The sequence below is a fragment of the Dreissena polymorpha genome, chromosome 1 (assembly GCF_020536995.1).
Source record: "Dreissena polymorpha isolate Duluth1 chromosome 1, UMN_Dpol_1.0, whole genome shotgun sequence".
Taxonomy (NCBI): Eukaryota; Metazoa; Mollusca; class Bivalvia; order Myida; family Dreissenidae; genus Dreissena; species Dreissena polymorpha.
The window spans coordinates 19,299,874-19,312,674 of record NC_068355.1 but is presented as its reverse complement, the minus strand read 5'-3'; the positions used below and the strand labels follow the sequence as shown (position 1 = coordinate 19,312,674).

Below are 12,801 nucleotides of genomic sequence, written 5' to 3'. Positions count from 1 at the left end.
GGTACATTAACTTTGTATTTGTTGTTACAGATTAAAACATTATTGTATGTAGTACTTTAATACTGATTGGAAACATTAATTTCCTTTATCTTTATCATTTGTTTTCTTCCCAAAATAACAATAGCATGCATGATGATTATATAAAATTAAGTTCATTCAGGCATTCAGAAATTGATAATTTCACCTCAGTGTCAAGAAACAGTTGTGCCACTCCAAGTTAAATACCAATATCAAGTTTATTGAAGATGACTCTGAATTATTGTACACAGAGGGTGTAAAAGTAAATAAATAATATACTTTGTTTTGAAAGAAGGAACGTTCCAGCAGTTGTAACTCTGCAGTTTGGTGATCATAATAATTTGCTAAAATACTATAACCCCAACATTTATATTCAAAATAAGTTAAAAACCATACTACTAATTGTAAAATAATTGCTTCAGAGTTGCTTCTTTCAAAGCAAGGACATTTCTAAAACTATCAACATGACATTATAACATTTTTGACATTTCTAGAAGTATTAAAATAAATTGTATGCAAGTCAGCTATGTACACAATATTTCATCAGAAATGTGTCAATACATGTAGGACACAGATGCCCCCAGATTCCGCTTTTGTCTGAAATCTCCAATTATGTTACACACAAATAAACGAAATGGTGAGCTCAAGTTAACACGGTTAATTTGTTTGTAAAGTTTCTGCCCTGTAACAACTTACTTTTTGATTAATGCCTGACACAAGTTAAACGAGGGCTGTTTGTAAAACATGCATGCCCCCCATATGGGCTGTCAGTTGTAGTGGCAGCCATTGTGTGAATACGTTTTTTGTCACTGTGACCTTGACCTTTGACCTAATGACCTGCAAAATCAATAGGGGTCATCTGCCAGTCATGATCAATGTACCTATGAAGTTTCATGATCCTAGGCCTAATTATTCTTGAGTTATCATCAGGAAACCATTTTACTGTTTTGAGTCACTGTGACCTTGACCTTTGACCTAGTGACCTGAAAATCTATAGGGGTCATCTGCCAGTCATTATCAATGTACCTATGAAGTTTCATGATCCTAAGCGTAAGCATTCTTGAGTTATAATCCGGAAACCATTTTACTGTTTCGAGTCACTGTGACCTTGACCTTTGACCTAGTGACCTGAAAATCAATAGGGGTCATCTGCCAGTCATGATCAATGTACCTATGAAGTTTCTAGATCCTAGGCGTAAGCATTCTTGAGTTATTATCCGGAAACCATTTTACTGTTTCGAGTCACTGTGACCTTGACCTTTGACCTAGTAACCTGAAAATTAATAGGGGTCATCTGCCAGTCATTATCAATGTACCTATGAAGTTTCATGATCCTAGGCATAAGCATTCTTGAGTCATCATCTGTAAACAATTTTACTATTTTGAGTCACTGTGACCTTGACCTTTGACCTGGTGACCTGAAAATCAATAGGGGTCATCTGCCAGTCGAGATCAATGTACCTATGAAGTTTCATGATCCTAGGCCTAAGCGTTCTTGAGTTATCATCCTAAAACCATCTGGTGGACAGACCGACCGACGGACTGACCAACCGACATGTGCAAAACAATATACCCCCTCTTCTTCGAAGGGGGGCATAACAATGTAATTTTTTGCTAAAAAGGATCATAAATACGGTTATGTAAAAAATATCCAAAATTGAAACCAAAATATAAAGGTATGCAAGTTCACATGCTGTTTAATATTTTTGCAAAATTTCATCCTGATGGCATTGATACATTAACAGTTACGGGCCACACAAAAATATTGTAAGGATGGAAGGACAGACTGACAAGGGCAAATCTGTATGCCACCAATCCCCATAATGTGGGGTCATAATAAAATAGTTGTAATATTAGAGACACTTTGTCATGCACCGATAATGTTTGCATTTAATAACTTTATTTACAATATATAAATAATTGGAATATACTAATTTGCATGAATTTTGACAAATTATAATAATTGACACATGCACATGCTCCCACATACCAATGTATTTCAATAACGATTAATACACAGTCTTTTCATGGAATGAAACATCATTTTCACATTAAAAAATACATAAATTGCCCACACTTTACAGCTCATTCAAACTGACATGCATTGTGAAAATTGTACAGTCATACTATACAATATGATAGTTTCAGGCTTTCTGTTATCACAGAATTCAGCACTTATAAGCAAACCGAAATTGTTGGCAATGTCTGTGATAGTGTTATAGTGTCAAACCAACATTTTCTCTCAGTTCATCCATGGTCAGCAGGTATGCTTAACTCCTATACAGATAAGTTGTATATTCATGATCATGATAATGTTACAACTATAACAATTCTGTAGCATGGTTAACAATAAAATAATGATTTCATGCACAGTATAAGCAGCATCATGCTTGTTTTTATTTCAGTCTGGTCTGGAAAAACCCAGTACTCTTTAAATTCACCCAGGTATAATGGACTAAATAGCTGAGAGGATAGCTAATGACCAGACTGCGTATATGCTCAGGCTTTTCCAGAACTACAATGGCTGCACATGGTATAAGACCCATTCTCACATGACATGGCTGGTATGTCAAGTAAATCATTAACAGCCAGAACACTAAAATAGATTTTATTTAACCTAATGCAGAGTATCATTTGTCAGGACATCTTTAACAAACTCCAGTTAATAATACAAAAAATACTTGAAACCCAATATTACTATATTGGGTCTGTTATTGTTAGCAATAATTGATCTTAGGATTTTTAAATATGCATTTTTTATGATCTCATACTCGATCTAAGGCCCTAGTTCGCTCACCTGAGAGGAGTCGGTTCATTTAATCTTTACCAAACATCAAACTTGACCTAGATATTGTCCAGACAAACATCCTGGTCAAGTTTCATCATTATTGAACAAAAACCCTGGCGCATGGCGTGTTTTTGTAAGATTTTACCTGGTGACCTATATTTTGAGTTGACCTACCAAACATCAAACTTTGTTTACAAAAATAAATATTTTGACCAAGATTCATAACATCTGAAACAAAATTGTGACCTCTACAGTGTTTACAAGGATTTTGTATAATATAATGAAAATTTGGACAATCTAAGGGCAATAATTATGACATTATGTGATTTTGCTCATTATCAAACTTGACTGAGATCTTTCAGCAACTTTCATAAAGAATGCTTGAGAAGTGTGAATGCTAGAGTGTTTACAAACCAAATGTGGACGAACAGACGGCGGACAAAGACCAATTCTAAAACCTCACCTGAGCAATCAGGTGAGTTAAAAAGTGGGTTTCACCTATCTGAGCCATTTTCCAACTTGTCCAAGAAATCAATAAAACCAATGTATTGACTAAGTTTCAAAATTATTAGGCAAAAAATGAGACTTCTATAGTGTTCGATCACAAGGTTTCTCTCTAGTTACATAAGGAAAACTGCCCCCCCCCCCTGGCAGCCATGTTTTTTGACCGATCGGGACCATTTGCAAACTCATCTGAGATATATATATATAAAACCAATTATTTCACCAAGTTTCATGATGATTGGGCAAAAAATGTGACTTCTATAGTGTTCACAAGCGTTTTTTAGTATATAAATATAAGAAAACTGCACCCCCCGGCAGCCATGTTATTCAACTGACCAAAACCATTTTTTAACTCAACTCTCGTATCACGGAAACAAATGTTCTGACCAAATTTCATAAAAATTGGGCCAAAAATGTGACTTCTAGAGTGTTCAAATGTTTTCACGATATACAAATAGAGAAAAATGCCCCGCCCACTGGTGGTCATGTTTTTCACCGATCTGGACCATTTTCTAACTCTTCAAGATATCAATAAAACCAATGTTTTGTCCAACTTTCATGATGATTGGGCAAAAATTGTGACTTCTCGTGTGTTTACAAGGTTTCTCTATAGCCAAATAAGAAAAACTGCGGATTGCGGACAAGAATTGCACTATATGAACAGTTAATGGAAAATTTCAAAGGGCCATAACTCTGTGAAAAATCATCCGACCAGAACCCTCTGATAATATGCACATCTCCTCTTGGTAGTGAAGCTTCCCATAAAGTTTCATTAAATTCCGGCCATAAGTTGCTGAGAAATAGCCTGGACAAAAATTGTGCACAGACGGACGGACAGATGAAGCGGCGACTATATGCTCCCCCCAAAATTAATTTTGGAGGAGCATAAAAACCGCCCCGTCCACTGGTGGCCATGTTTTTCAACAGACCAGAACCACTTTTGAACTCAACCAACACATCATAAAGACAAACATTTTGACAAAGTTTCATGAAGATTTGGCATGAAATGTGACTTCTACAGTGTTTACAAGGTTTTTCTTTTTTTTGACCTAGAGACCTAGTTTTTGACCCGGCATGACCCAGTTTCGAACTTGACCGAGATATCATTGGGACAAAGCTTCTGACCAAGTTTCATATAGATCGGAAAAGAAATGTGCCCTCTGTATTATTATGAAAACATTAATAGTCAAAGGGGAGTAACTTCTGTAAACTTAAATGCATTATTAGAAGAGTTGTCTCGCATGTTACATGACCTTAATTCATGATTGTTTTCAAGCCTTTTTACTATTTAAATATAAAGAAAACTGCCCGTCCCCCTGGCAACCGTGTTTGTCAACGGACCGGAACCATTTATGAACTCAACTGTCACATTAAGGAAACAAATGTTCTGACCAAATTTCATGTTTTCACAATATGCATATAGAGAAAAATGCCCCGCCCACTGGCAGCCATGTTTTTTCACCGATCTGGACCATTTTCGAACTCTCCGAGAAATCAATAAAACCAATGTTTTGACCAACTTTCATGATGATTGAGCAAAAATTGTGACTTCTAGAGTGTTTACAAGGTTTCTCTATAGCCAAATAAGGAAAACTGCCCTGCCCACTGGCGGCCATGTTTTTCAACGGACCGGAACCACTTTTGAACTCAACCAACATATCATTAAGACAAACATTTTGAAAAAGTTACATGAAGATTGGGCATGAAATGTGACTTCTACAGTGTTTACAAGTTTTACCTAGTGACCTAGTTTTTGACCCAGCACAACCCAGTTTCGAACTCGACCGAGATTTCATTGTGGCAAAGCTTCTGACCAAGTTTCAAGAAGATCGGAAATAAATGTGGCTCCTAGAGTGTTTACGAACAAATGTGGACGGACGGACGGACAAAGACTGGTCACAAAAGCTCACCTGAGCAATCAGGTGAGCTTAAAAACCTGAGTTAAATTCCCAGCATACAATTTAGTCAAAATCCTGTTCAAGAGATAAACTACTTGTTATGTACAGATGAAATCATGAATGCAACAGCTAAAGCTGGCTTGTTTAGGGTCCCTAAAAGAGATCTTTAATAACAACTGTAAATTCAGTAAAAAAAATACTGTCAATAGATCCAAGGGTAAAACAGAACATGTTGTTGTATGTTCTATCTTTTTAACATTTCTATGTCAAATAGAATATTTTCACAGGCTACTATTGCCATGGGCTTGGATAGACCAAAGAAAAGGTTGATGTTTACCAATTCAAGACTTGAAATAGCATTCCATATGTGCAATAAACAATACAACGAACAGGAAAAGCAAAATAAATATTATATCCTAGAAATAATGACTGGTAAGAAAACAATCACATTAAAAATGTGTGCATGTTTGGCATATAACATAAGAAAATGTTTTAAAAAAAATTGTCACAGAGATGTGTAACTCATGAGAAAACTCCAATTAATTATTTTTACTGAAAACGTTTGTCTCTCAATTTAGTAAAAGTGTTATATGTAATTATACCAGAGACAAGCTTAACTCATAAAGAAAAGCACATTTACATATTTTGTCCTAGACATGTATAGGAAACAAATAAAATGCATTTGTAATACAGGAGTTTGAATCATAATTATAAGCACATAAAATACTGTGTCCCTGACAAACATATCTCATAATTGTGTGGACTCGTTGAGACTGGACTCTTCCACGGCCTGGTATGATACATGGGGGCGATCGGTTGGAACATGAGGGAACAGCACGCCCACACGCTTGTTCACGAAGTACGATAGGAGCAGAGACAGCAGAAGAATCACCAGACCTATGATGAGCACCATGGTCTGAAAAAGAAAAAGAAATTCACCATTATTAATGAAAAATATGCTTGAAGAAGTATGCAAAATTGGTTATAGAAAAGATAATTTAGAGTTATAGTTCTTGTACAATTAAATCTCAAAAACTCCTATTAGTATATGAAGTTTCCTATAAATCTATTCAATAACTTTAATTCTATGCTCTCCCCAAAAGAAAATTACAGATTGTAGTTAGATACGCATAAGGTCATCTATTGTATTATTTACAGAAATATCATTTGAACACCTTTAATATTTTTTTAATTATTTTCTGGCAGGGCAGGAAAATTTATTTGAAGTACAGTCATGTTCTGCACAACAACAAATACTTAATTGAGTCGTGTTCTGAGAAAACTGGGCATAATGCATGTGCATAAAGTGTCGTCCCAGATTAGCCTGTGCAGTCCGCACAGGCCAATCAGGGACGACACTTTCCGCTTTTATGACATTTTTCGTTTAAACGAAGTCTCTTCTTAGCAAAATTCCAAATACGGCGGAAAGTGTCGTCCCTGATTAGCCTGTGCGGACTGCACAGGCTAATCTGGGATGACACTTAACGCACATGCATTATGCCCAGTTTTCTCAGAACACGACACATTAATCATATATTCAATTACAAGTTTTAGCATATGTTAATTGCACTTCCTATTAAAATCATCTGTCCACCAGGTCAACTTGAAGTATCTGTATAGCTACTTTCACAGTAACAGTTGTGAAATTTGATCATAGGAATATCAAAAGTAATATTTGACCAAGTATTTATGGCAGTACCAACATTTAAACATAAACAATAGCAAACTTAAAATACAGGTAGGAACAGGAATTTTGAACAAAAGGGCCATGATGGTCATCATACGCTCACCTGAGTTCACTGACACCAATTGCTGAAGACTTGACCAGGTTATCTAGTCTTTCACTACACTTGACAAGATTCAAACAGGCCCTTGTTTGTCAAGATAAACATTCTGACTTAGTTTCAACATGAATTAGTCATAAAGTTTGCCCTAAAGTGGTGATAATTGTTTTAAGATTTGGCCTGTGAACTAGTATGAAATTGCATCTGACCAGATTCAACACTTGTCAAGGTAAACATTCTGAACAAGTTTCATGAAGCTTGAGTCATAAATGTTGCCCTTAAACTTGAAATATTTTTGTTAAAGACTTGACCAGGTGGCATTGTTTGAAGACATAAGTGACCCAGATTCAATCTTGGCTTAATTACTGTAAAGATGAAATTTTAAATCAAGTTTCATAAAGATTGTGATCTCTAGATTGTTTTTTTCCTTTGATTTGACTTTGCGACCTTGTTATTTATGCACATGACCCAGATTCAAATAAAGCCCAGATAATGCCAAAATAACCTTTGTGACCCAGATCAAACTCCATCTAGAAAATGTCAAGATAAACATTCTGACCAAGTCTTATCAGGATCAAGTTGTTAATGTTTTTTCTATATAAGTAACAAGGTTTTTTCTAAGATTTTACTTGACATATTTTGTCACACATGTGACCTAGATTCACAATGTGCCTAGATATTTTCCAGATAGACATTCTGACAAAGTTAAATCAAGATTTCATGCAAAAGGTGGCCTCTTGAACGATAACAAGCTAAAAGTTGAAGACATACACCTGACATCACACAAAAACAGAAATCAAACATAGGATGGTCACAATAGCCAGCCTTGATCACTTCTTGCTCAGGTGAGCTATAAATATATATGTAAAGCTTATTAGTGCAATGTTGCACAGGATGTAAGAGTTCTGGGTGCATATTAAGTATTTTGCAGGTTGAGTCTTGCCTGAGCAAAGCTGGCTCTTATGTAAGGTGAAGTTTTACGTACAAAATGGGACACATAAGAAGACATTTCAACTGAATGATAGGTTTTCGTTGTAACATGATGCATTGTTTATGCCACAGATAGCCACAAATAAATGATGGTGGTCTTTATTTGAGGATTTTCTGGCTAACATGATATAATGTGATGCATGTCTATATACCAGTACTGTTTTCAAATGAAAGACAGGAAAAATTCCTGCAAATTACTACTAGTCATATAGAATTTTATTGACACTTTGGAATATTTTTCAACTATAAAAATACTGACACTAAAGGAAAAACCCATACACTGTGTAAATCAATCATCTACTTTTGTTTTCCTTTTATGAAAACCATGGTGTGATAACAAGCCCTACTGACAGTAAAACTGACTATTTCAACACAGTATGGTACATCTTGTAACAGAAGCTTTGAATGTACAATACCGTAGGTTTCCACGTATAGCGCGCAGTGTTTTACCTTCAAAGTTCAAATTAAAAAGCTGGTATACATTGATACAACGCTATCCTGGCTGCTAAATTGGTAAAAAATATGTTGTGTAATCGTAAATAATCAAAATGGGCGCCATGTTTTTTTCCAGAAAACTACCACCCTATAATCGTACAGACTGAGGGGCCATTATCGAAACAACAAGAAGTCGCTACTGGTAGATATGAATGCGGTAGAAAAAGTTTTGGTCAAAAATAAATTTGTTTGAATAAACTTGCGGACATTTCTTTGCTTGTGTTTTTACACTTTTTTATTGATGAATTCTGTTGGTGATTGTTGTCGACATTCCGGAGCGCAGGCAAGCGTAGGTGCAAACGAGGTATTTTTTGTGGGTAACTGTTGGTGTGAAAGGGAGTCATTTTGCACTTCGTAATTGGCAGATGTTATTGAGTAATATGTGCCACGACTTGTTAAGACGCTAATTGACATTTAAGACACTAATTGACAATTGAGAACGTTAAGATATGCAATTGCATTTTGTGTGTATAAATAATGAACGTTCAACAGATGTGTACCTCAACAACTGTATCCCTGTCTCCCATGCGACATTCAAATTTACCGGTAATGCCAATGCTTTCCCCGAGGAAAAATCACACGATGTACACTAACTCTTATTTTCTCACGTTTTTCATGAAATGCACTTGGACTTTTAATCTTTTGCTAGAAAATTACAAAATTGTCAGAAAAGTATACTGCTATGCAACCCATGCTCCTAATCATAATGACGCTTCCTATTTTGAATGCTTAATTAAGCTTTCCAATGCCCCGGATTATTGGATTGTGCAATAGTAAAATGGCAACCATTTTCGGTCCGATTTGGTGGTTTTATTGTCTTTAAATATTTTTTTCTCCATTTTTGCATTTAAAAAACAGCCTGCGCGCTATACACGGGAGCGCACTGTACGTGGAAACCTACGGCACAGCTTTCTTGGATATTAAATTTGGACCTTATTTCAATTGAACAGTTGAACATTGCTATATTGCTAGTGTTGGACTGACACAAAATACTTAAGAAAAATTAGCAATAATCTCTTAATTTTTAAACATTTAATTTACACCTTTTCTTAATAGTTGATATCTGCATGTTAATAAAGGTTTCCAGCTATAAAAAAGAAAACTAGGACCAGAGAATTTGAAAAATATGAATTTGTACCACAAATCAATAATAAAGTCGAATAAAAAAGGACACAAATCAGTTCTTAAAATATAACTGAAAAGCAATGGTTTTAAATTAATTAGGCTTAAAAATAGCAGCGTTCAACTGTATTTAGAAAAGCAATTAGAGTTCAAAAGTGATTTTTGAATATATTAGGCTTCGAAATAGACGTTCAACTGAAGTAAGAAAAACAATATCAGCCCGTTCCAAAGGTAAAACTAGATCACAACATGCATAACAATACAGAGTAAATCCAGAAAATATCTACAGTACAACACCAAGTGTCACACACCTCATAAACTAACTGGGCTAGGGGAAGATGTCGGGCTGTCAGGGAATAAGATGGAGGCTCGTTTGTGCAAGAAGAAACCCCCGACAAGGGAGACAATCAGTATCACAATGCCAGCAACAAGGGTGCTAACCTGCAATAAACATGGGCAACAGAAATAGGACCCATTATCATGGGAGTATGGAAATTAATATATCAGCAACTGGGTTTAACAGAAATACAGGACCTGTTATCAAGGGAGTATGGGAAAACACATATCATCAACTGGGTTTTTCAACGGCCTATTATGTGTTTAAAACATGTAATAGATTGTAGGTTCTACATTATATTCATTATTACTATTACAATATTTGTTTGACCTTGTTGTGTGGCCTTGACATGAGACATAGGAAACTGGTTCTTGCAAGCAACTCATTTGCTCATCATAACAAACACTTCCCCAAAGTTATTCATGCATGCTGGACAAACGATGTTCAGACCAAATATTTAGAATACATGTATTATATTTGATCCTTAATGTGGAAATTATGACCTTGACATAGAACATAGTGGTTTGGGTCACAAACACTACACTTTTACCCATCACACTTTCTAATTTCAAAACGATATTTCACAGTCCATATATCTTGGACATAGTTATCTTAGGGACAAAGCGTTTGGGACCTTTATCCTTAAATGACCTTTGACCTTGAATTGCAATCTTGACCTTAGAACTAGGGGCCTTGTTCTAGCACAAACACACTGCCTAATCATGCTCATAAATTCTCAAAGTTATTGAAAATTCACCAGTACTGATGAAAGCTATGCTCTGGACATATTGTCCTGAATTTGATATTTTCCCACCTTGACCTTTGACATTTTTCTTGCGCAGAGCACTCATTTTGCTGATCACTTCTGTCAAGTTATTTGAAAATCACCTATGCTGGACAATGTTATTTTATGATCCCAACACATATTTTCCACCACCAGGCATTTCATAATACAGACAATTTTTCAAATTGGCATACAATCATGTATCATTAGATAAGTGCTAATAATTACTTTCTCAGTTATGCCTTGTTTTCTTGAACACACAGTTACTAATAACATGAGACATAATATCATAACAACATTGGAACTGCAATAATATGTGTCTTGTTCTGAGAAAACTGGGTTTAATTCATGTGCATAAAGTGTCGTTTTAGATTAGCCTGTGTAGTCCGCACCGGCTAATCAGGGACGACACTTTCCGCTTTAATGGTATTTTTAGTTTTAAGGAAGTCCCTCCTTACCGAAAATCAAGTTTAGGCAGAAAGTGTCGTCCCTGATTAGCCTGTGCAGACTGCACAGGCTAATCAGGGACGACACTTTATGCACATGCATTATGACCAGCTTTCACAGAACAAGACACATATGTGCAGGCTCAAAATAATCACACATCTTCAAGATGCAATAAGCAAGTCATTTGTTGTTTTCAAGTAAATTACATCATTTGTAGTGGAAAGTTATGACTCCCATACATTTACGATAAATTACTAGTATGTTTTTTTTTCAGTACTGCCATAAAAAACCCATGACAAAACAAGTTTGTATTTTTCACCAAAATCTTCAGTAAACCGAACATCTCTATAAAACACTGACTTGGTCAGTATGTTGTGTTCAGTATAGATGGATTTCACTGTATGACAAATGACATGTAGCATATTGGTAGCATTATTCATGCACTGTATGTGAATGATGACGAATACTGGTAGGATACTGGTAAGATGTCAACAGAAATTTCACTTAAATATTAATTAGTATAACTTCTTACCTTTGACTATTACACTTTGATGGTTAAATACTCCTTTCTAGATTGTTTTTATATTAGGTCTGAAACTGGATATCAACACTCCAATCTATTATGAATTCCAAAGCAAGTGAATTTTTTTGCCTTAAGATTATATACTTTTTATATGATCACATGTTATTTTTTTTATTTTATCAAGTTTTTGAAAATAAAAATATATTTTTTTTTTATTTTTTTGGTTAGTTCTACATTATCTCATGTAGATAATAACTATATGGCAGTCAAAAAACATAATTATGAACGTTTTGGACACATAAAATCACTAACAGTAGGTGGGACAGTAAACACCTTTACATGAATTTTCGCAAGACTAAATTCAGATAACTGGAGTATTGATATTGACCTATAAGAGTAGTGCTTATAACAGACTTGTTGAGACTGACCTCAAATGCCTTGCTGGGTTTCAGGAACAGTCGTATACTCATGGCATTTCCTGCCCACCGGCTCTCGGTCCAGGTACTGTATTGGCCCGATTTGTAATCGTAGTCTGAAGCAGGAGAAAAATACAATTAAATCTATACACAGACTCAGCAGCAATACAGCTTCTGTTAAAGGGATTTATTGAATACTATCCAGATGCCTGTCGGAAATATGTAATGCTTATTGTCAGTAAAACTTATAATTATTTAACAAGCTAAAGCATGCATATGTTTGAGCTTTGACCTACATTGTGATATCGACCTTTTCCCAAGGAGCACAGCACTAGCATATTGCTTGCCATCTCCACTTGGTGAATATGTGTGTTATATTAGATTTAAAATTTATGAGGTATAATAAAGTAATAGTCCAGAAAACTGTGTTATGCTTAACAGAGTGACATTGACCTTTAAGCTTGGGAGACAGTTATCACACGTGACAAACCATCTGAACATGGTAAACATTTGTAGTAAGACATTTAAATACTCTATCATGAATGATTAATTAGAACTCTGTTCTGGCTTTATAATGCTCAAATTTTATATCTGACTTCTGATAGTGACCTTGACCTTGATGCTATGGACATTAATAACATGGTAAACAAATGGGGTAAATTTCTTTTAATTTCAGGGATCAGGTCTTGGGACTG

At 35.3% G+C, this 12,801-nt stretch overlaps 1 protein-coding gene across 3 annotated transcripts in view; it reads right to left on the bottom strand.

Annotated features, from left to right (window-relative positions):
* Positions 1 to 217: 217 nt before the first annotated feature.
* LOC127873172 (nicastrin-like) overlaps positions 218 to 12,801 on the bottom strand; it is a 39,391-nt gene continuing 26,807 nt past the window's right edge. The window contains exons 14-16 of one of the 3 annotated variants that reach the window (XR_008046021.1): positions 12,119 to 12,222; positions 1,147 to 6,124; positions 218 to 1,001 (exon numbers count right to left, since the gene is read on the bottom strand). Coding sequence is in view for 2 of the 3 variants with exons in the window: in XM_052416841.1 (XP_052272801.1) it covers positions 5,957 to 6,124; positions 12,119 to 12,222 (272 nt within the window). In the remaining variant the exon portion in view is untranslated. Of the gene's footprint in view, positions 6,125 to 9,910; positions 10,041 to 12,118; positions 12,223 to 12,801 lie in introns of all 3 variants that reach the window. The other 2 variants (XM_052416858.1, XM_052416841.1) reach the window with 2 other exon arrangements.